Here is a 25,203-nt window from a genome sequence, read left to right as displayed (position 1 = left end):
GACCAGTTGGAGTCTGTCTCCATTTTCTGTACAACAAAAATTTGGCGCAGAAGACCAGAGGGAGGATTTGCCTCTCAGATTTCTTGCTGAGAACTGCATCTTCAGTGTAAGGGCGTGACATGGCAGCTGTAGACTAGTCACCTGTACTGTGCAATGTGTTACCCCCTTTAGATAGTAACAGATGTCATAGAGAAGATTGACACCTGTAGTGCCTCCACCTAGGGGGGGGGGGGGGTCAGGAATAGCAAACCTCCAGTGTTAATCTTAATGAAGTGGCAGCTGCAGCTCCCTCCATTCTCCAAGCTTTGTCAGACAAAAATACACACCCAAAGATACATTCATCACTTCTTCAGAGCAGAAACAGAGAATTTCCCTAGGGGTTCTATAAACACAGTTTAAATATCATTTTCCTACTTCTTATTGTCAGGTTATTCAATTGTTAATCCTGATGTTATATTCAAGATTAAAAAGGAAGATGAGAAATATTTCACTCAGCACTTTGAGGAGGAGGGAAAAGAAAACCTGAATGACCCCACCAAGGGTAAGCAAATGTTTTCGATTTAAAGGGCTTTGCATTTTCAGATTACAGAAAATGAGACCTTCACATCAAATGTATGGACACTTAAAATCTATTTCTTAATTTCATATTGTCTGATCTTTGGTGAATCTTTTTAGACGTACTTTTTCATAACAGGCCTTCCGATTATGACATCTGTGTTCTCACTGAGTGTTAAGCAAGAGGAAGATCTCCCCTTCATGGATCATCCTGAATCAGAGATGTCTGAACAGACTCATCCTTCTGTAACAAGTAAGTATAAAAATCCTCCTGAACATCTTTACTAAGGTCAGCTGGGACAATTCAGCTCTGGTGGGATCAGAGGCTGTCATCCTCTCTCCTCCTCCCACCGTCTTCCTATCCAGAGTAGGCTGCGAGGCACCTGCTGAAGGTGGGTGTCCTGGGGTTTAGGATCAGGCTTGCAAAACCTTTCATCCTGAAGTGTCAGGCTGTTGAGAAATTGGTGTTCTTAAAAGGGCTGGTGGGGGTGGAGGGGCTTCTTCTTTGTTACGAGGGGGTCCATGACGAAAGTGGTGATCTTAGACTTAGCTCTGGAGTTTTTGAATTGCTGGTTTATAATCATGACCCCCTATTTGTAACCTTTGCTTTGTGGATAATGCGTTTGTTTGTTCTGTTTCCCTGATTTCTTCTTTTCTCCTTTCGTGATCTGATCTGCCCTTTCGCCTTTCACTGTACATCATTTAGTTTACAGTATAAAGTTTTGTGGATTGGTGCTATAGAATAGTAACCCAGTATCAGTGGACCGTGCTGGTTGTGTCCTAATCCCGCCAGTGGTCGGCTGCTCAATTAGAGCAACTTTTTATAACTTAGACGTGACTGAAATATGTCTAGATAACAACGTCCTTCTTTTTCGACATAGATATTTTTTCCTGTTTGAAAATCACTGTTGGTCATCCTACTTTTGGGCTCTCCATAGCTCCACCTACAACACCCTCCCCCCTTGCTATTTGGATCAACACTGTGAAACGTCTAAATTCTGACTTTCCGAAATGGGGATTTGGATGTTTTTGAGGTGTCCATCTGCTTTGAAGATGAGCAGCATAGAATCTTAGAGGCCCTTTTAATAAAGCGTAGCGTACGCTAACAGACATTATCACATGGTAAATACTGCAGGTCCTATTTTATACCTAGGGATCACATGGCATCTGGCACACACTAATGTTCATTATCACATGCTAAACTTTAGTAAAAGGGTCCCGTGGAGGGGCATAATTGAATGGGGACGACCATCTCTAAGGGCCCCATCTCTAAGGACGTTCCGGCGAAGGGGTGGGAAAAGCCCGCATTATCAAAACAAGATGGATGTCCATCTTTCGTTTCGATAATACGGTCAGGGACGCCCAAATCTCAACATTTTAGGTCGACCTTAGAGATGGTCGTCCCTGGTTTTCGGCCATAATGGAAACCGAGGACGCCCATCTCAAAAATGACCAAATCCAAGGCATTTGGTCGTGGGAGGAGCCAGCATTCTTAGTGCACTGGTCCTCTTCACATGCCAGGACACCAACTGGGCACCCTAGGGGGCACTGCAGTGGACTTCACAAATTGCTCCCAGGTGCATAGCTCCCTTACCTTGGGTGCTGAGCCCCCCAAACCCCCTCCCCACAATTGTACACCTCTACCATAGCCCTTAGGGATGAAGGGGGGCACCTACATGTGGGTACAGTGGGTTTTGGAGGGCTCACATTTAGTGTAACAGGTGGGGGGGATGGGCCTGGGTCTGCCTGCCTGAAGTGCACTGCACCCACTAAAAACTGCTCCAGGGACCTGCATACTGCTGTGATGGAGCTGGGTATGACATTTGAGGCTGGCATAGAGACTGGAAAAAAATGTTTTTTTTTAATTTTTTTTTTGGGTGGGAGGAGATTGGTGACCACTGGGGGAGTAAGGGGAGGTGATCCCCGATTCCCTGCAGTGGTCATCTGGTCAGTTCGGGCACCTTTTCGAGGCTTGGTCGTGAAAATAAAGGGACCAAGTAAAGTCAACCAAATGCTCGTGAGGGACGCCCTTCTTTTTTCCATTATTGGCCGAGGACGCCCATCTCTTAACCACGCCCACGTCCCGCCTTCGGTACACTGCTGACACGCCCCCGTGAACTTTGGTCGTCCCCGCGACAGAAACAGTTGAGGATGAAAAAAACTGGCTTTTGATTATGCCGATTTTGGCAACCTCGGGAGAAGGACGCCCATCTCCTAATTTGTGTCGGAAGGTGGGCGTCCTTCCCTTTCGAAAATAAGCTAGATAGTGATTTAGCAGATTTCCAATTGTTGGTGTCTAGCAGAATCTGATTTCTTATATACAGCGAGTAGTTGAAGAAATTGTGCCCCCTCCAGATGACAGAAATATCCATTATATTTACGCAGTAGCAGTATCCACCATGGAGCTGTTTGTAGCTCTTGAGGAAAGGAGCTGCCCACCACAGTATTAATATGATCATGATATTGCTGGAATACATTTCTGATGATGATCAGGACAGCAGCACCCCTTTTAGCTCTGTTCTGGTGGCAGTGCCTATGAAAACAGCATCATTCTAAACATGTATAGAGGCTCTTTGGTAACTTGTACTCTCTTTTTCCTATAACAGGCTTCTACAGTGTCAAGCCTGATGTTTTTAATCCGATTTGAGCAAGAGGATTTGGGACTGAAGCTCAGGGATCTGAGGAAAGAGGAAATCTGACCACCGCAGGCACATGTGAGGAATTCCACGAAATATGTGATGTAGCTTGAATTAAAGCTAGTAATGAGGTGATACAAACTGTTCTTACATGAAAAATGACTCCTCTGGATCAGGCACAGTGAGAATGAGGTTTATAATCGCGGCCCCTGCTTCTAAGCTTTGCTTTCTGGATAATGTGTTTGTTTCCCTTATTTCTTCTTTCATAATCTGATTTGCCTTTCGTGTCTTCTTTCTCCTGTTTTCATTCATTAGTTCCCCATGGCTCTCTCTCTCTTCCCTTCTTTTTTTTCAATGCCTGCTGTTTCTCGTTCTTTATCAGTTTTATACATTTTTTTTATATTTCTCAGTATTTTTGACCTATCTCGGTGCCACACCAAGATGCTGAACCTTCCTCCCACCCAGCAGGTTGTGGGTTTTATTCTCTGTGATCCACAAAGGGCTGCTAGATGGAGAGAGGCAGGCAGGATGGTTTGACTGGAAGAAGCAGGAGGAAAGACAACCTCCACTGGGATCAGCAGGAAGAATGAGGAAGGAGTAGGAAGTGGGAGTGAGGCAGAATGGCTCAACATGACATGCGCAGGATACAAAAAGGAATAGAAGAAGGGGAAAGCAGAGTGATCTCCTCCCCTTCAAAGGAAACAAGGGATGGAAGCATTTAGGCTTCCAAAGGAAGCAGCAGGAGGGGAAAAGGAAGGTGACCACTAGTATCCATATTGGGAGAGAGGAAGGTTGAAGAACCTACCCACTGGCAGTTGCAGGGGGGAAGAAGACAGAAAGACTCACATTGGTGGCACCAGGTTGGAGAGAGGTGAGATTCTATAACAAGGAAATATTATGCAATAGTTTTTATTACCATAGTACCTGTCTGTATTGAAGGTCATGGTTTATTTTCAGAAGTACAGAGGGTCCTTCCACCAGGATACTTATATTTTCAAAGCTCATAAAATTTTTCTTCAGTTTTAGCCAAGTGTTGCTTTTCTTAGAGCTTAAGCGTTCCTTTAATTTTTCTACTCCTTTTACAGGCAGCCAAAGTTACACTGCTGAGCCCACAGTAGAGATTCTGAAAATGGAAGAGGATCCCGTCAGTGACCACCTGGAAGTTGGCGAGGAAGATACTGATACCAAGAGCAGTGAGCCAAGAATTCCTTTATAATAAAATCCTTGCTATGTGCTGTGGAGAATTTCTGCATTTTCACTAGAGGCCGACCACATTTTGGTTTCGGTTTGTGCTTCAATGCTGAAACCAGCTTGAAACTTGTATTTGGCCTTGTTTCTGCTGAAAATGCTGGTGCTGTGCAGCCTCCACTCCATTTTGAGATTGGAGCCGGCACGGGCAGCAGGAAATGAGGTCGGCAGCCATTTTGACACAGGAAGTGGCATGGACAGGAACAGGTGGGGGACTGGTCCTAGCTTTCTGCCTCCTGTAGTCAACAGCAATACAGTAGGCCTGGGAGAGGGGCTGCTGCTGACGGGTAGGTCTGGGAGAGGAGCTTTTCTGGTCGGGGGAAGAGCAGGGCTATTTTCATTTTAGCTTCGGTTTCGGCTGAAACTGAGCAGCCAATTTCAGCTGCACAGTTGGTTTTAGTCGGGCTCTAATTTTCACAGAGATGGTAGATGTTACTAGTGATATTCAGTTACATTTTTCTTTTTTAGTAATTAGAATTCAGTTTTTTTAAGCTACCAAGTGTGAGGTTCTGGTCGCCTGCAGGGTGTTCAGTGTTTTTAGTCAGTGAATATAATAGAGTTAAGGGAATCACTGAAAAGACTGGACATGTCCAGAGCCAGCAGATGAGATCAAGATTGTCTTATTTCTGTTTGTTCATGTGTCATTGCACCTTTCAACAAGAAACATCTTTTCCTGTTATGTGACAATGATAAAAGGGGATGGAACTCCTCTCGTATGTGGAAAGGCTAAGGAGGTTAGGGCTCTTCAGCTTGGAAAAGAGACGGCTGAGGTGAGAAATGATTGAGGTCTATAAAATCCTGAGTGGTGTAGCACGAGTAGAAGTGAATCGATTTTTCACTCTTTCAGGAAGTACAAAGACCAGGGGCCACTCAATGAAATTACATAGAAATACTTTAAAACAAATAGGAGGAAATATTTTTTCACTCAACGAAAAGTTAAGCTCTGGAACTCGCTGCCGGAGAATGTGGAAACAGCGGTTAGCGTATCTGAGTTTAAAAAAGGTTTGGACAAGTTCCTGAAGGAAAAGTCCATAGTCTATTATTGAGACAGACATGGGGAAGCCACTGCTTGCCCTGGAATTGGTAGCATGGAATGTTGCTTTGACTTGGGTTTCTGCTAAGTACTTGTGACCTGGCTTGGCCACTGTTGAAAACAGGATACTGGGCTAGATGGACCATTGGTCTGATCCAGTATGGCTACTCTTATGTTCTTAAATGTCTTAAAAAAAACTTCTGTTTTGGGATATTGGCCTATATATCTTTTATTCAGTAGTTGTATAATTTATATACATACTCTCATTTTTATCCTGTAGATGATGGGTTTGGGAACAAGAGAATGAGAGAGTGCGATGGGCAGAAGAGGAAAGAATGGAAACATAAAGACAGCCCAGATCCCTCAGTTGATTGTCTAGAAGGTACTAGTAGAGTAAAACCTTCTAGCATGAAAGAAAATGCCCCAAAAGAAGAGAGACCCAATGTATGTACTGAACAAGAGAGGAATTCCATCCACTGCGCAAATCTCAAGCAAAATCAGAGAATCAGTGGCGAGACACTTCTTCAGAGCACTTTGTTCGAGGAAAGGTCCATTGGGAAGTCAAACCTGAAGTCAGACCTGACAGAGCAAAAAAAAGTTGACAGAGAAGACGAGCCATTCCATTGTACTGAATATGGAAAATATTTTACATGTTCTGTACCTGCTAAAAACTTTAGTCCGATATTTGAACCGAAAAAACATGAATTTATCAACACAAGAAAGAAACAAGTACATAAAATGAACCTCAACGGAATGAAGCTATTTAAGTGTTCAGTATGTGATAAAAGTTTCAGTCGCAACAAAAACCTTAGACTACATGAAAGAATCCACACTGGAAGGAAACCATATAAATGTCCTGAATGTGATAAAAGCTTTCATCAAAAATACACACTCACAATTCATGAAAGAATCCATACTGGAGAGAAACCATATAAATGTTCTGAATGTGAGAAATGTTTCTTTTCCAAATCAGATCTGAGAAGGCATGAAATAATACATACAGGAGCAAAACCATTTCACTGTTCTGAATGTGATAAAAGCTTCAATCGAAAAAATAATCTCAGAATTCATAAAAGAATTCATGAAAGAATCCACACTGGAGGAAAACCATATAAATGTCCTGAATGTGATAAAAGCTTTCAATATAAAATAATCTTAGAATTCATAAAGGAATCCACACTGGAAACAAACCATACAAATGTCTTGAATGTGATAAAAGCTTTCATCAAAAATACACACTCGTAGTTCATGAAAGAATCCACACCGGGGAAAAACATTTAAATGTTCTGAATGTCATAAAAGCTTCAATCAAAAAAATCACCTCAGAACCCATGAAAGAATCCACACTGGAGAGAGACCTTTTAAATGTTCTGAATGTGATAAAAGCTTCACTCAAAAAAATCACCTCAGAATTCATGAAAGAATGCACACTGGAGAGAGACCTTTTAAATGTTCTGAATGTGATAAAAGCTTCACTCAAAAAAATTACCTCAGAATTCATGAAAGAATCCATATTAAGAAAAACCAAATGACAAATTCATTCATAGACTGAGGTATACAACCATTCACAGAACAAAACTGGACATACAAAAGATTTAAATTAGCCTCTCAACCATAGGGTGAGTGTTTTGATAATTATAGCTCAGGACAGTAGATTAGAAACAGGATAATTCACAGCAAGCATAGAAAAACTAGTACAACAGCTATCTAGATTCTTCAAGAAAGAGTTTTTGAAAGAGTTCCTCATCTTGTAGCTGGCTGCAAAGGTCTGATTGCTGAAAGTTTCTTTACCGAAAGGCAGAATAAAGTGGCATGTCTTATCCAATGGAAACTTTATAAATATTCCAACATTGCTGGGGAATGAAGAGGTTATGATCAGCCGGGTCATTCCCATTCTAACTAATAAAAAGCTGGATGCAAGGAAACTGGACATAGTGGTAAAAGTGAAAAACACCAGAATGGCATTGTTCAGTGAGTTTGAAGCAATCGCTCTGAATGCCCTTGAGAGAGAGAGAAAATCCTCAAGCACCAAGAAATGCAGTCTAAGAAGAAGAAAATGTAGCAGAAAGATACAGAAGTATATTTTTGTGCCAAAGAGTGAAATTTTCAAGCACACCTGGATAGGTTGCCTATACATGTTGCATTTAGGGCTGCAAGTTAATTGCAGTTAACTCTGAAATTAATGTGTTAATTATTAATTGTAATTAAAAAATTAATCGTGTTGCAGTGTCTCCTCCAAACATTTCTTCTGCTGTCTTCCACTCCTAACCCCTGTTCTCTGTTCCATCCGGCATCTTTCCCCCTGCCTGCAATTCAGTATCACCCCCACACATGTTGGTCTGCAGCAGCGTTAGTGTTGCATATGTGCTTGCCTGTGGCCCAGTTTGAAGCGGGCCCTCTGGACCATCCTTCCTTCTCGGACACCACTTCCTGTTTCTGCATGGGCAGAAGGAAAGCTTTGGAGCAGGCTACAAGCAGGGTATATGAAACGCTGCCACTGCTGGGGACCAATAGAAGAACACCTTTAAGGTAGACTAGCGGTGGGGGGACTAGCGGTGGGGGGAGGGAGGGGTGTGAGCTGCAGCCCTGTGACCAGAACTGGAGGGGCCACTAGTGGAAGCTAAGGCCAACATGGTGATCTCCAGAAGTCACGAGACGAGCTTGGTGCTATTCACTACCAAGTTTGTGTTGCTGCTTATGGGTCGGGAAGGTAGAGAGAGAGAATGAACCCCAGCAATGAAAGAGTGAAAATGGACCTGTGGAAAAGGAGAGGGAAAGAAGAGAAATGGAGAAATGTTGAGCTGGGGGTGGGAGGGAGAGAGATTATCAATCTTTTAGGGAAGGAAATGAATGAGATTTGATATACTGCCTTTCTGTGGTTACAATCAAAGCAGTTTACATATTATATACAAGTACATATTTTCTAACTGGGGCAATGGTGGGTTAAGTGACTTGCCCAGAGTCACAAGAAGTGGCAGTGGGAAATAAATAAAATATCTTTAATTGTTTGATTAATTGCAATCAGAATGTTTAAAATGAAACCCTAGTTACACTGTATGAACTTGAGAAGGAAGCTCTATTTGCCACTATGGAAGTATTACTGCTTGACTGAAATCATGCACCACATACCAGTCAGAGCACGTTAATGGGGTGTTAAATATTTGCTGATCAAAGGGTCATTATTGGAAGAGATTTAAGTTGTAAGGGTTGGGGTAGGTAGGCCAGGGAATGGATGGGGAGGGGTGTGGAGACTATGAATGAGAGATTTTGTAACCACACTATGATTTTGATATCAGTTATGTATCTACTTGTGTCAGGGACCCAGAGAAGCTCGATTTACTTGGGTTCAGGCAAAGGACCACCCTTGCCACCTGATGGCAGACTCTGTCCCCATTGGTCTCTTTACACAAAAGTAACCCATTGGAGATGTCTCCAGGAGACCATTAATCACTGCTGAAATATGTAGGGTGGATGGAAACATTGTTTACATTTAGTATAAATCTTCAGTCTCCTTCCTATGGTACCTGTGAAAAATTCAAAGAACCAACGAGCCTGGATCTTCTCCGCTTCTTACCCTTCCTGTGGCCAAAATGAGGAATCGTAGTACTGTCTGGTCACGGATGCCTGCTAGTTTTCTTTCCCAATGTCTGATTTCCCATGGGGTTAGTTTGAGAAGTGAGAGCAGTCCTGGTCCTGATTAGTTAATTTGAAGAATTCAACTAACGAGGGCAGATATTGTGATGTCACAAACCCTGGCTAAGAGATGACCTCATCAGTGATGTCATAATGACTGGAAGCCTCTGAACTGGATTCTTTAATAGAAGCAGCCATGACACCTAGAGAACATTTATTTTATGTGCAAAACAGGAAAACAAGTAATTGCCACAACATAATTACAAAATAAATCCAGGAACCTTAATAGGTCAATGGTTCTGAGCACACTCCTAAAGAAAACTGAGCCCTATAGAGTTTAACAATACATGTGCTGGACTGTGAAATTCTGAAGGCATTGTGATGGAAAATATTAAGGATTGCTTTTCAGTCTTGCTTTGACTGATAATACATTTTAAAAATCTTCTGTCTTTGACCAAAAGTGACTTTCCTTGTATATCTCAAAGAACAGGCTAAAATGTAAGGCGCACATCTCAACAGGTCAGAATGTCTCTGAAGCCAGCTTGTGCAGGAGGGAGGTGGAGTATGCTTGAGGTTCAGGAGTTAGGCCACCTGGCCAGTGGTTTGTTTACCTGAACCGAGAGCATGTGACAGAATCCTCATGTACATTCCTGGATAAGTTTTAGCTTAATAAAAGGGGGGCTTGTTGCAGCAGCATTTGGAGGCTCATCTGTGGATAGACGCCTCACGCAGAAAAAGACTTGCTCCTGGTCATGTAGAGACTTCAGGCTTTCGCTTTAACGGGCCTCCCAGCTGATGCGATAAGGGCCTGAATGATATAATTCCTGACCAGTGATGTAATATATATCTTTCATATTTTACTTTCTTATAGCAATGTACTCAATTAGTGTGTGTATTTCTTAATCATTGTGTAGTTGGAATAATGATTTATACACTCTCCAATTAAAGTGCAAATAAAGAGTTTTATTTACCCAATACAAATCTAAAAGAATCTGTAGTATTGTTTTCTGAGCAGTCTGTGGTGATTAAAGTGAGCAGGCTGCAATACAGGCAGTAATATGAATATCTTGACTAAGGGGTCCTTTTACAAAAAACATGCTAAAAGATTTACTTATACTGCCAATTGGCACATGCTAAATGCCATGCAGCCCACTGAATTCCTATGTGCCACATGGCCCTTTAATGCACACCAATTGGTTAAGTAATGCCAAAGCTAAGTTATAGAATGACTTGAAAATCAACTGCATATTAGATTAGATGGGAAGCATCTGTTTACTCTTTCCAAAAATACTAGAACTTAGGGGGGGCATGCGATGAAGCTACAAAGTAGTAATTTAAGACAAATCGGAGAAATTTTTCATTCAGTGTTTAATTAAACCATGGAATTCATTGCCAGAGAATGTGGTAAAGGTGGTTAGCTTAGCATGGTTTAAAAAAAAAAAAAGTTTGACAGCTTCCTAAAGGAAAAGTCATAGACCGTTATTAAAATTAACTTGGAGAAGTGCAACTGCTTATATCTGGGATAAGCAGCATTAAATGTTTTGTACTTTGAGATCTTGTCAGGTATTTGTGACCTGGATTGGCCACTGTTGGCAACAGGATGCTGGGCTTGATGGACCTTTAGTCTGTCCCAGTGTGGCAATACTTATGTTTTGAAATAGTGGTGTTGAAAATTATGGCATCTAACTGCGCACCAGGCTCCACCTGTGATTACTGACACTGCATCCAAAACTACCCACCCCCTGTTTGAGCCTCAGCAGAGTTGCACTTAGCATGTGAGCGACTTTCCCAGCTATGGCTCAGAACCTGTAGAGCTGCTGTCTACCAAGGCGCCCTAACAATGTTATGCCTCTATTGCTCCATGGTGCAACCTCATCTCAAATACTCCGCAATTCTGGGCATCTCAAAAAAAAAAAAAAAAAAGAGAAAGCAGAATTAGAAAATACAGAGAAGGGCAACAAAAATGATAAAGGAGATGGACTTCCACTCTGACAGAAAGTAGTTGCAGTTCCTCCAGTTTCAGAAGAGACAGCTGAGGCTGAGTAGCCCCAAGTTACCCAGTTCCAGTAGGGAGACTTAGGCCAGTCCTGGTTTTAAGCTTATATGCCAAAGCAGCATGGGAGTTTTAGTCCAATTCTATCAATACAAGTCAGTGCTACAAGGGTGTCTGAAATCCAATACTGGCCTAATATCACCCCTGGAATAGGGTAACTTAGGAGATAGGAGATAGAAGTCTTTTTTTTTTTTTTTTTTAACACAGTGGATTGGAACAGGTAGACATGAATCTTTTTACCCTTTCCAAAAATACTAGGACTGGGGGGGGGGGGGGCAGCAGAAGCTAGTAACTACTAAATTTAAACCAGAGAAAGCATTTCACTCCTTGTGTAATTACAACTCTGGAATTTGTTGCAGGGTTTAAAAAAGGTGGAAATTTCCTAAAGGAAAAAGCCCATAAGCCATTATCAACATGGACTTGAGAAAATCCACTGCTTATTTCTAGGATAAGCAGCATATAAAACTTTACTCTTAAGATCTTGCCAGGTACTTGTGACCTGGATTGGGTGCAATTAGAAGCTGCTGAGCTTTATGGATGCTCTATCCCAGTATGGCAACCCTTATGTTCTGATGGGAAGGCAACTCCATCTAGAGCAAGAATGGATACCTACCCCCCCCCCCCTTCCAGAGAAGGAGACAGCCAGTGTCAATTTTGTATTTTTTTTTATTTTGTTTATCACAAGATATTACAGCTCTACTGGGCATTCAGTGTCTAGCTGTCATCTTCACCCAGGGTCAATCTGTCAAAGAGATACTCTCCCATGCCCTCTTCTGCTGCCTTCAGCCTCTTCAGGTTGGTCAGGTGGTCTCCCAGCTTCTTGATGAGCTTCACCTCTTCATCCAGGAAACAAGACTCCAAGAAGTCACACAACTGACCAGAATTAGAAGTTGGTTAGAATATTACAAGATACTGTACATCAGGTCCCCAGAGAGATCAAAAGCCCAGGAACTTCTATTTGTGTAACTGAAAGACCTGCAGTTACATAGGGCATCCTGCGATGTCTTTCACTTAGCTCACCTATTAACTAGGCAGGTTACAATATAATTAGGTGGCTAAGCACCTGAAAGAAGCCCAAACAGACCTCAAATTTACTCCCACATGCCAACACGGAGCTTGCTCAGTATGTTTAAGCCCAAAGGCACCTCACTTATTACTCCCACAGGAAGCACTATACTAACTCCACCCCTACCCTCCAATAAGCGATACATACGTGGGGATCAGCATGGTCTGTGGCAGTCTTGTGCAGGTCCAGTAGAGCCTTGTTCACAGTCTTCTCTAGTTTCAGGGCAAACTCCATGGCCCGAGTCCCATTTCCCCACTCATCAGATTCTGGCTTCTGAAACAGAGCAGAGAGTGTCCAAGCATTCTTTATACTGAAAGAGGTCACCAAACATAAGAATTGGCCAGAGTAAACATGGGTCTGCAAGTTCTCTAGTTGAATATTTTATAGGATTTAAGTCTGAGAATGTGTGGCACTGCATTTGATATTAGTGTTCAGCTGGGCAGAATAATCTATAACCAACCACCAGTGGTTAAAGTTTCCACAATCAGGAGTGTAGAACCAAGCCAGTTCTCCCCCATCACCCTTTCAGAGCAAAATGGGACAACAAAGATATGTCAGAGTTGCTGTGGTGGGTGGAACCTCCTTATCTCTTACCTTCACATCCTGTAGGACTACACGCCCCCCTCGCTTATTCTGGAAGTTCAGGAATCGCTCCGACTGCTCATGCTTCCCCTTGGACTGCTCCAGGAAGAACTTGGAGAACTTGGCCAGAGCCACATCATCCCGGTCAAAGTAATATCCCTGAAACAGGTTAACAGGGATATAATCAAACTCATCCCAGAACAACCTGAACAGACCTCACCCATATCCTCAACACAAATCCAAGCTCGCCAGGAGTCTCTAAGGAGTCCCCAAACTACACAATGAGAAAGGGCTCAAGAGAACAAGCCATTAGAAGGGGCAGAATAATAGTTATGGGTTTATAAATGGTAGTTTATCATCTAGTGAAAGGTACTTCCTGTCCTCCAGTTCCCTAATGGCAGGAGAGCCAGGCCCTGGCCTGGAACAACCGTACAGTCTTGAAGGTCAGACCAAGAGCTACTGCCATCCTGGTAATATCACCAATCCCTCCCTTAACTTCTAAACCTTAACCCTCCCCTTAGAATTTCTCAGGTACAAGTTCCTATCCATTTAATCACCCAAACCAGGAGCCTTGTGTGAGAAATCACAACCTGCTGAACACCCCACTACTACCACCAAGCCAGCTCTGATATCAAGACATCAATAACCAGATTGATGTTTAACATCTGGCACCACATTCCAGCATCATCAAGATAAATACCTTCAACTCATATGGAAATTAAAGCCCAGATTCCTCCCAGAAAGTTCTGGATTGTTAGAGCCAGACCTATACCACATACAGCTAATCAAAAATGGGAAGAAACCCACTTAATGAACTTCAAAGTCAGTTTCTAATGAGCCCACAGATTGAGAAGAGAAAGAATAAGTTTATGATCTCTGAAAATCCCAGAATGAAGGCATTTCTGGCACCTTCCCTTCAGATTGAGATGTTGATTTGAGAGGCAGCACAGCACTGGCCCCCACTCTCTTTCCTATTGTATAATGCACAGCAAGGAGGGGAACCTACAACTGGTGAAAGGCCGTGAAGGAACAGGAGAGAATGAAGAGAGCAGGAACCCAGGAAATGAAGCCATACACTCAGAAAATGAAGAAAGAGGAAGAGGCCTGGAAAAGAGAAGAAAGTAGGACCAAAACACTCCCCCCCCCCCCCCCCAGCACCCCAGTGGGAGCTTCACCCTCACGTTTTCTGCCCACCTCCCATAGTTTCCAAGGTGGGAGGCTTGGATAAGGAAGAAAACATCCTGTACACTATTGAGGAACTGTGTGTGTGTTTTCCCACATAGTTCTGCTTCCCTACCTTGCTTTTTAGTCCTCATAGACTTATGCAAATGAGGTATAACAAGCTCCTGAGGCCTATAGACAGATAATTGTTATGCACACACCTTGCTCTGACTAGTGAGCACACAGGGGTGGTGTGTAAGGGGGGGGGGTGTGTATTTAATCACACTGCCCCACCACACCATGCTCTGATTAGTGAGCACACTGGGGAGGTGTATTTAATCACACTGCCCCACAAGAGATGACAGTGGGGATCCTTAAAAATACACATCCTACTCTTAGCTCTCATATCCCTATATACAAGACAGCCAGCCCTACCCCCCTTTTGCTCTCACCAGGGACAGGTAGGCATAGGATGTCTGCAGCAACAGGTTCACCAGCTGGTTAACTCCAGCCTCACTCTCCTGGTGGAAGTTCTGGCAAACCTGGGAGCTCATGGTGTTGGCAGTAGGGCTACAAAGTAACCGCCAGACAAGGCAACAGATTGAACACGAGAGATTAGTATTAGCTCCAAGTCTCTTCAAGCACCACTGAAACAAGACTCAGAAACCTATAGCGCTTGCTGGGTTCTTTTTATAGCACAGGGAGGCGGGCTTTGTTTCCAGCTCCAACCAATGGCCTGTCTCCCCTGCTGGCAGAACCAATGACATGCACACACTTTGGAGAACAAAGACAAAACACCTTCATGCTGCAGTGCTGCAGACCCATAGAGACACACATTTACCAGTGTTACATTACACACACCACACGCAAGATATTACCCCAGAATAAGCAGACAATTCCTAGTTTTTTTTCCTGCAGTGTAGCAATGGAATACTAATTCCAGGCTGTGTGCAGTGAACTGAAAGCATTGATTAGAAGCAGGTTTACATTCTGCTGAAGATTGCTTGGTGATGAGCTTTTTAGAAGACTTTTGTGAAGGAAGGAAGAACAGCCAGGAACAGAGCTAGGATTTTGCTGCCTCTATCTGCTATTTTTATTTATTTATTTATTTATTTATTTATTTATTCATTCATTCATTCATTCATGCTTGCATCCCACATCCCAAATTGAGTTTCTATTCAATGTGGCTTGCATTTAACAGAGATTACATTGCTTCATCTCTATAGATCCACCTTAAGGAGGTGGGATTCTCCAGGGATGATGTCACAAGGGGAGGGGCGAAGAGCTCTGGGCATGCTCTGCTGCTTTCTGTACTGTAGGCGGGGTCTGTTGCAGGGCTGCTGCACTGCAGAGAGCAGAAAAAGCACCAGGACAAAAGCTGAAACTTTCTGTTTCATTGCATTGGAAATCCCTGCAGATCTGTAGCAAGGGAGAGGAGGGAACTTATCAGAGGGGTTCAGGAATTAACCAGGCTTCTCTTATTTGACTTATCATTTAGGAATAGGGAAATCTCCAGCCTGAATCCATCCCAGCAGCTGCAGAATTCAGAGGGAAACAGGAGGGGAAATGTCTGCCCTGGTTCCTGATCAGGTAAGACAGTTTTCTCCTGCATGCACTAAAAGGAAAATGTTTTAATCTAATAGAGGTGAATTGCAGTATCCTGGCTGAAAAATGTATATTCCGCTTGGGAACCCGGCCCCAGGGATTTATGAGAATAGGAGGGAAGGAGAGCTGCATCTTTTTATTTTACCCACGCCTTTCCCTATAGTCTATTATAAGGCTCCTGATTAGGTGTCCACCATCCTGTATTTCTGCAGCCAGAAATGAGTGATTTTCCCTGTTGCAGAGATGCCAGGTTACCCAGTTCCGGGCTGCAGATTGTGGGCCAGTCCTGGTTTTGAACTTTCACCTCAAAGCAGTCTGGGATTTGTAGTGCCTGATAATGCCCATTGAAATCAGTGTTGCAAGTCCCATAATGCAGGACTGTCCCAAAATCTCCAGCCTGGGACTGGGTAACTTGGTGTCTCTGCTGTTGCATTAACACATGTAAAAGTACTGCAGACGGCATCCTGCAATCCACATCCAGCATGTTAAAACCTCCGACCAATTTGTCTCATTCTCACCTTTTGTGTGTCTTCAGCCAGATCTCTGTCCTCCTCATGCCCCCTGCATTTTAACCATTTTGATATTACTGTATTCACATAAAGAATTATTCGTCTCCCCTCCTCTGCCATCTCTGTCATTTCTAAACAGACTACAGCATGATAATAGCAACCACACAGACGGACACTCTTCAGTTTCCTGCCTTCAGACCTCAATCCACCGGTCTCTCTCGCAATCCCTCCCGCCTTTTCAGCTGCTGCTGCTGCTGCCTCCTTTTTCCAGCTGCTAAATCAGCCAACATAAGAGATTTCAAGTGTTTCTCTAAGGATCAAAATATTGGAGAGTTAAAGGAACAGAACTCTTCAGATCTCACCAACAGAGGTCATATAGCAAAGTCTGTTTCATGCACATGATAAGGAAACTTTGACATAGGGTGTCCTGTTTTCTATTCCAGGCATTGGTCACGTTCAAGGATGTTGCTGCTTATTTCTTGGAAGTGGAGTGGGACATTCTAGGGGAACGGCAGAAGGAGCTGTACAAGAAGGTCATCAAGGAGATTCATGACATCCTTATGTCACGAGGTAAATATGTCTTCTGTATCATGTACCACACAAGCACATTTTGGAATCAGCGGTACAAAAATCACAGATACCAGGTACCATGGGCATCTGAAATTTCAAATCTGGCATCTGATGCCATCCTATATCCAACAGGAACCAATAAAAGAAAATGCTGCTCTGTGCTGTAAGATAAAATATATACCTTAAACTAGAGGCTTCACACTAGACCAGCTGGAGTCTGTCTCCCCTTTCTTTACAAAATAATTTGGCACAAAGACCAGAGAGAAGATTTACCTCTTCAGATTTCTGCTGAGAACTATGACTTCTGCATAAGGTTATGTATCTTGTCAGCTGCACATTAAACCTGCTAGAGTACATTCTTGGGAGAATTACGACTTCACACCCCTCCATGCACAAATCACACACTGCTCCATCAGAGCCCAGAACAGATGGAACCTCTTCGGGGATTCTACAAATACAATTTCAGTGTTGTTTTCCTACTTCTTATTAACAGGTTATTCAATTGTTAATCCTGATGTTATATTCAAGATTAAAAAGGAAAATGAGAAATATTTCACTCAACAATCTGAGCAGGAGGGAAAAGAAAATCCAAATGACTCCACCAACAGTAAGTAAATGTTTTGGATTTAATGAGCTTTGCATTTTTAGATCACAGGAGATGGGTCAATAACATCAAACATTTGGACACTTAAAATCAGTTTCCTAATTTAGTATTATCAGATACCTCGTGAATCCTTGTGAATGTGTTTTCTCATCACAGACCTTCCAATTGTAACATCTGTGTTCTCACTGAGTATTAAACAAGAGGAAGATCTCCCCTTCATGAAAAAACCTGAATCAGAGATGTCTGAACAGACTCGTCCTTCTGTAACAAGTAAGTATAAAATTCCTCCTGCACATCTTTACTAAAGTTAGCTGGGACCATTTAGGAATTCAACGCTGCTGGGATAAAAGTTTGTCATCTCCTCTTCTCCTCCCTCTGTCTATTTCCCTACTTTGGACAGATTAAACTTCCTGTGGAGACGGAGGTGGCATGGATAGAGGAGGGTATCCAAGGGGTGGGATCAGGTCTGCAAAACCCTTCAGCCTAGAGTGTCTTGGGGTTGAGAAATCTGTACTGTTGAAAGGGCTGCTGGAGGTGGAGAGTCTTCTGCACTGTTGTGGAGGGACATGACTGATGAACATGGTTCAGTTTGACTTAGTCATGGACATTTTGTGTTGCTGTTAGGTTAATGCAAATCACAGTACATAATGGAGTTTATGTGAACATCTATGATACCGTTAATGTAATATCAAAAATTCATAATGGTACTGGGATTGGGCCTTGAACTGACTACATCTCTCAGATCTCATCAAACCATCCAGGAAAAGAGACTCTCAGGTTCTCTCTTCCTGCAGACACATCTCTGATTTTACCTTCCTAGGGACCCTCAAGGACTCAAGCTGAGCTCACTATGACATTGGGAGCCACACTAGGGGTCCGTGGGAGCTACCACTGGCTCGTGGGCATTGAATTGGAGATCATAGGGGGTAAACTGACAACACCTGCCTGATAGTTCACTGTGTTTTATAACCCAAATAGGAGGCTCCTTCTCTCATCGCTTGGGATGGGGGACATTTTGTGGCATCGTTGTTATTTCCCTCTTCCCTTTCTAAGAATTCTTTGAGGTTAATATTTAGGGGTAGGAGAGGCTCCAATCCAGTTAAATGGCGCTGAGCTACCCAGGAGGGAATATTCAGCAGCACTTACCGGAAACTGCCGCTGAACATCACCTCTGACCACCATGGCGCTATCCGGGTAGTGTTGGAGCGGTCCCAGAATTTAACTGAGTAGTGGCAGATTTCAGTCCGCTCCAAATAGGAGGAAATATTTTTTCACTCAACAAATAGTTAAGCTCTGGAACTCTTTGCCGGAGGATGTGGTAACAGTGGTTAGCATATCTGGGTTTAGAAAAGGGTTGGACAAATTCCTGGAGGAAAAGTCTATGCTATTGAGACAGACATGGGAAGCAATTGCTTGCCCTGGGATTTGTAGTATGGAATGTTTTTACTCTGAGATTCTGCATGGAATTTTGTCACTCTTTAGGATTCCAGAATCTTGCTATTCTTTGGGGTTCTAAATGGAATCTTGTCACTCTTTAGGATTCCAGAATCTTGCTATTCTTTGGGGTTCTACGATTTGGGTTTGTGACCTGGCTTGGCCACTGTTTGGAAAACAGGATACTGGGCTAGATGGACCTTCGGTCTGACCCAGTGTGGCTACTCTTATGTTCTTATATACACAGTTAATTTTTTGCTCAAGTAGTTATCTATCCAGGTAACATCCTTAATATTGCTGGCATGTAAGTAATTTGGGGAGAGCAGCAAAAACCCTGAATATTCTGCAAATGCCAATTCAAAATATCAGGGCTCAATTCAGCTTGAAGCATCTGTGTTAAAAAAAACGCCAACCTCCGGAGGTTGAATATTCACCCCTTTGCTTTGGTTCCCCCCTAATACCTCTGTGATGTAATTATGACATTTGACTCTTTCCTGTCTCACTTTCTATTTTTTGCCTATTGACTTTATTTTTTAATTGTATTTGTAACTTATTATCTGATTTGTGAACCAGTGAGATGCTTTGCAAATTCAGCAGTATACTAAGAGTGAACCTGAACTTACTGAGTGCTGAAGACCTCTCTGACTCTGTCCCATGATTTAGCAAATTTCCAGGTGATGTTGTCAGGTGGAATCTGATTTCTGATCTACAGCAACCAGATGAAGAACAGTTGGTGTCCAAAAAAACCCTCCTGATGACAAAAATTTCCATAATTTTTATGTAGCAAAATCCACAACATAGCTATTTGTAACTCTTCAGGAAAGGAGCTGCCCATTTCAGTACTAAAATGATCAGGTTCTGGGGTAACTTCATATTATACTATCTTTGTCCTATAATAGGCTCCCACAATGTCAAGCCTGATATTTTAATCCGATTTGCGCAAGAGGGATTCAAGACTGAGCCTCTGGGATCTGAGGAAAGAGGAAATCCGACCACCACAGGCACATGTGAGGAAATGCATGAACCAGGTGATATAGTTTGACTAGGAATGAGGGGATTTTCCTATGGACCAGGCACAGTGAGAATGAGGGTGTTATAATCATGGTCCCTGCTTCTAGCTTTTGCTGTAGGGATTATGTGTTCTATTTTCCTTATTTCTACTTTTCTCCTTTCATTTTCAGGTTATCCTTTTGCTTTTCATTCCTTCTCTTTCTGTTATTCTCCCCTATCATTTTCAAGTCCTTTTCCCTTCTCTTCATCTTCTTCAATGCCCATTTTCTCTCATCTTTTTTTTCAGTTTCTGACCTCTCTCAGTGCTGCTCCAAGATGCTAAACTTTCCTCCCACCCAGAAGTTTGAGTTTTGTTCTATATGAGTAACGCAGTGCTGTTAGTTGGAGAGAGGCAGACAGGATCTTTTTTGGAAGAGGCTGGAGGAAAGGAGGAAAACAGACCCCCACTGGGATTAGCAGGAAGAGCGAGGAAGGATGGTCAAATTGGCGGTACAAGGAAGGAAGGAGGCAGGAAGGACCAGACTGACAGCAGTAGGAGGAAGGAATGAGACAGGATGACTGAACCTGGCATCAGCAGGATGGAGAGAGGCAGAAAGGAACAGAAGAGGGGAAGCAAAGACCCCCTGCCCTAATAGAAGTAAAAAAAAAAAGTGATGAAGGCAGATAGGCTCCCCTGATCAAAGCAGCAGGAGGTGGAAAGGGAAAGTGACCACCAGTTTCCATACTGGGAGAGAGGAAAATTGAGTAGCCACCCACTGGCGGTAGGAGGGGGAAGGGAGACAGGAAGATCCATATTGGTGGCACCAGGTTGCAGAAAGGTGGGATTCTGTAACAAAGAGCGTATTTGCAGCAGTTTTCATTACCAGAGTATTGTAGGAACCTGTTTGTGTTGAATGTCATGGTTCATGTTCAGAGCTACCGAATTCCTTAACTTCTTCCACCAGGATGCTTCTATTTTCAGAGCTCATAAAATTTGCTTCATCTTAATATATGCGAAGTATTAATTTTCTTAGACCTTGAATGAATGCAAGAATCTGTATGTGTGATTAAGTGATCAGATTATATTGGGGGGGGGGGGGGGGGGGGATTTGACTCCATGGAGAATAACTGTGGAGTTTTAAGGATTGTACTTTCGTTTTTATTTAACAGATAATGGATTTAGGAATAATGGTAAAAGAATGAAAATATGTGATGGGCAGCAGAAAGAGGAATGGAAACACAGCCCAGATCCTTCAGCTGACTGTGAGAGAGGTATCAGTAGCATAATAGCAACCAGGGTGAAAGCAATAGCCCAGAAAGGAAAAAAAACAAACAGACACAAGAGAAACTGCAGCTACTTCCCAAAACTTGTACAACCTGGAAGACTCAAAAACGAGAGACATTTTAAAAGTGCTGATAATTTGGAAACCTTTACCATAGACTCAAAATTTGTTCAACACCATATCAGCAGGCTTAGAACTGAAGTTTATAGCTGTCAAGGAATACACAAAACTAACCCGTCTGGATGCTCTGGAGCCTGGGAAAAACTATTTCAGTGTTCTGAATGTGATAAATGTTTCAAAAGGAAATCTGACTTGGAGAGTCATAAAATAACTCATGTGGGAGAGAAGCCATTTAAATGTCCTGAATGTAATAAAGGTTTCAGCAAGAAATGCAACCTGCAAAGCCATGAAATGATTCATACAGGAGAAAAACCATTTCACTGTTCTGAATGTGATAAAAGGTTCAACAAGAAATGCAACCTGCAATGCCATAAAATGATTCACACAGGATACAAACCATTTAAATGTTCTGAATGTGAAAAATGTTTCAAAAATACATCTGAGTTGAAACGGCATAAAGTGACTCACACACAAGAAAAACGATTTCAGTGTACTGAATGTGGTAAATGTTTCAGCAGGAAAAGAAACCTGCAATACCACAAAAAAATTCACATAGGCCACAAACCATTTAAATGTTCTGAATGTGAGAAATGTTTCAAATACAAATCTCACCTGCAACGGCATAAAATTGGTCACACAGAAGAAAAACCATTTATGTGTACTGAATGTAATAAATGTTTCAAGTGGAAGAATGTCTTACTACTTCATGAAATGACTCACACGGGACAAAAACCATTTAAATGTTCTGAATGTGATAAATGTTTTAAAAGGAAATCTGAGCTGCAGCAACATCACATGACTCATACACAAGAAAAACCATTTAAATGTTCTGAATGTGATAAGTGTTTCAGCACTAAAAGCAAGCTTCAATACCATGAAATGATTCACACAGGACACAAACCATTTAAATGTTTTCAATGTGAAAAATGTTTCAAAACGAAATCTGAGGTGCAACGGCATAAAATAAGTCATACACAAGAAAAACCATTTAAATGTTCTGAATGTGATAAAAGTTTCAGCAAAAAATGCAACCTGAAATGCCATAAAATGATCCATACAGGAGAAAAACCATTTAAATGTTCTGAATGTGATAAAAGTTTCAGCAAAAAATGCAACCTGCAATGTCATAAAATAATTCATATGAGACAGAAAGCGTTGAAATGTTCTGAATGTGAAAAGTGTTTCAATAATAAATCTGAGCTGCAACGGCATAAAATGACTCACACAGAAGAAATGCGAGCTTTAGTAGTACATTTGAGAGACTGAGATCATAGTCCACATACTCTGGCTTGGGAGTGAGGTTCATGCCTGTCTATGGCATGCGAATAATTAACCCACTTGGAGAAAGTGCTCCCATAAGGAAAACCATTTCTGTATAGTGAATGTGATAACATGTTTCAAATGGCAACATAAAATGACTCATACGGGACACAAACCTGATAAAAATTTCAGAAATAAGAAGCTACAATACCATAACATGACTCACACAGGACACAAATGTTCTCAATGTGAAGAAACGTTTCAAAAGCAAATCTAAAATGACTCACATGGGACAAGCTCTCTTTGGTAGAATGCAAGTACTACAGCAAGTGTTAGCAATAAATTTGAGGGACTGAGATCATTCTCCACATGTCCTGGCTTAGGAGTGAGGTATGTCTCTGACAAAAAAACATTTATATGTTCTGAATGTGAAAGAGATTCAAGCAGGAAAGTCATTTCCAATGGCAAAAAATGAATCATAATGGAGACAACCCATTTAAATGTTCTGAATGAGATAAAAGTTTCAAAAGCAAAGCTGATGTGCAAAAGCATAAAACAATTCACACAGCAGAATCGGTGTATACCTAGACTGTACATCTCCTAGAAATAGATTACACCTATTCAACTACTATCACAGGCCTCCAGGCTTATATCATTAGATCCCAATGCACAAAAGGTGTTGAATATGAAAGAAAACTTGCAGAATTCAGTTCCATCATTAAACTTGGACGAGTGTTCCTTAATGGGTGAAAATCCATTCATTCCAAAAGAGAAGGAAGCAACAGAATTTGCAAAGGAAGAGATGAAACTCTTCAAGGAATTAGATCAGCAGGGGCGAAACAAGCCCAGAGGTTACAAGGTTGACTTTTGAACTCTGAATTTAAGGTTGACTTTTGAACTCTGAATTTAACTTTGACTCTCAGATTTCTTCTGCAGTTAAATCTTGTTTCTTCAGTCTTTGCAGGATTAGATCAATGTTGGGCTTTTTTTTGTTTTAAGACAAAAAGGCTTTGCTTACTCTGACGCATGCCCTAATTCTGTGTTTCCTAAACCTGTCCTGGAGGTTCCCCAGCCAGTCAGGTTTTCAGGATAGCCACAATGAATATTCATGAGAGAGGTTTGCATGCAGTGGAAGCAATACATACAAATCTCTCTCATGCATATTCATTGTGGATATCCTGAAAACCTGACTGGCTACGGAGCCGTCAGGATAGCTTTTGGAACGATTACCCTAATTTTATCACAATTTATTGCAATTCTCATCACAATGGTCTTTCACAGACCTCTCTTAAAAGATTACAGTTGATTAGATTTGAATTGATTTACTATATTGTTTATTAAAATGGGTTACAACATAGTATATTTAATCTCTGGGTCCGTAAGGAATTACAATACTTAGTGCATGTACTAACGGAAGAAGGCAAGCTCCGATCCTTTGTAGACGTCCAACAGACATACAATTTTCCTCCTTCCCACAATTGCAACATTACCTTCATTCTTTAAAATGGACAGACCTTACTGAGGACATGCAGGAGACATTATGCGAAGCATACCAACCAGGGGGCACAACAGAAAGTACCCACTTTCTTACCATCACCAAGGATTCTACACTGGAGCTTCATTTCTCCGGGTTAGCTCAGAAATGGTCAGTAGAGATTTGAAATTACTCATGAATATTAGAAACGATATGGGTTGAGTCTGCATTAAATACCTGTGTCCACAGAATTGAAAGAATTACTGTATATATTTGCTGTAAGAATGCATTTTTCCCACACATAGAGTGTAACTAGCTAAGGTGTCCTGTTACCAAGGTGTGCTGAAAAATGGCCTGCGCTGGTGTAGCCGCGTGATTTGGGCAGGCGCAACTCCATTTTTCAGCGTGCCTGCAAAACCCTTTTTTTTTGCTGACAATGGACATGCGGCAAAACGAAAATTGGCGCGCGTCCATTTTGGGCTTCAGACCTTACCACTACCCATTGACGTAGCGGTAAGGTCTCACGCGTGAACCGGGCAGTAATGTTCTACGCGCATACAATGCTGATTACCGCCCAGTTAGTGCCGTGCACCGGAAAATAAAAAAATATTTTTTGGCGTATGTAGCGGACCTGCTTCAAAAATGAAATTACCGCCTGGGCCACATGATAGCCGGGTAGTAGTTCAAAATTGATACGCGTACATACCTACGCGGCTTACTAAAAGGGCAGCTAAACTACTAACCACAGACTGCTGTCACAAATCTGGACAATCTTCAGCCACTTTGGCACACAGACTGGCATTGCCCTTACGTGGCAGGCTTTTGGAAAGAGATGCTGCAAGTTCTCAACATTTTTTTGGTAATCCACAGTCCCCTGTGACACTCGCTTGTTATTTTCTTCCTGCGTGTTGCAGACACCGATACCAGCTGGCTTCAAACAAAGACAGCGGTACTGTTTGGTTTGAAAACCATACTGTTGCATTGGCTGCCCCATCAGGTCCAAATATTGCCCACTGGAGAACATTAATGATTTGGCATCCAGAGCATCAAGGACTAGATTCATTGGACACCCCAATGGGTCGTCAATACCAGACTGAATGGGAACCTTTTTGGTTGACTTTACCATCCAAGGCTCGTACTTACTTGTTGAATCTTTAAACATAATCATTCTGGGACCTAGACCATTCTGTTAAGCAATGCACAGGTGCAAAGTCGAGGGGAAGGGTATCGGGGGAGGTCATCTTAATTGTTTTATATTTTCTGTAAAGCTGTTCCATTTATACTGTTGATGCTTCTCAAATAAAAAAGATTTCAACATAAAATAGGTTGCAAAATAAAATTAATGGCATACAGCAGTGCAGCCAAGCATATAATAAATCGTCCCAAC

At 42.1% G+C, this 25,203-nt stretch overlaps 3 protein-coding genes across 3 annotated transcripts; 2 read left to right on the top strand and 1 right to left on the bottom strand.

Annotated features, from left to right (window-relative positions):
• The first annotated feature begins 455 nt into the window (after positions 1–455).
• LOC115466407 (gastrula zinc finger protein XlCGF26.1-like) lies at positions 456–23,397 on the top strand. Its single transcript, XM_030197610.1, has 4 exons — positions 456–541; positions 695–808; positions 19,589–19,717; positions 20,850–23,397. Exons 2-4 carry the CDS (start codon positions 706–708, stop codon positions 22,346–22,348), a joined length of 1,731 nt encoding a protein of 576 aa, XP_030053470.1. The 5' UTR covers positions 456–541; positions 695–705; the 3' UTR covers positions 22,349–23,397.
• Positions 3,410–6,745, top strand: LOC115466421 (zinc finger protein 678-like). The gene is made up of 3 exons (XM_030197635.1): positions 3,410–4,062; positions 4,277–4,384; positions 5,753–6,745. The coding sequence occupies exons 2-3, from the start codon at positions 4,321–4,323 to the stop codon at positions 6,715–6,717; spliced, it is 1,029 nt and encodes a 342-aa protein (XP_030053495.1). The 5' UTR covers positions 3,410–4,062; positions 4,277–4,320; the 3' UTR covers positions 6,718–6,745.
• On the bottom strand, positions 11,824–14,622 carry LOC115466426 (ferritin light chain, oocyte isoform-like). Its single transcript, XM_030197644.1, has 4 exons — positions 14,420–14,622; positions 12,819–12,965; positions 12,372–12,497; positions 11,824–12,031 (listed from the first exon to the last, which is right to left on the bottom strand). Exons 1-4 carry the CDS (start codon positions 14,519–14,521, stop codon positions 11,873–11,875), a joined length of 534 nt encoding a protein of 177 aa, XP_030053504.1. The 5' UTR covers positions 14,522–14,622; the 3' UTR covers positions 11,824–11,872.
• Positions 23,398–25,203: the final 1,806 nt, after the last annotated feature.

Source organism: Microcaecilia unicolor, chromosome 3 (assembly GCF_901765095.1).
Source record: "Microcaecilia unicolor chromosome 3, aMicUni1.1, whole genome shotgun sequence".
Classification (NCBI taxonomy): domain Eukaryota; kingdom Metazoa; phylum Chordata; class Amphibia; order Gymnophiona; family Siphonopidae; genus Microcaecilia; species Microcaecilia unicolor.
Note: the sequence above shows the minus strand (reverse complement) of the source record. Positions and strands in the feature narration are given on the sequence as shown.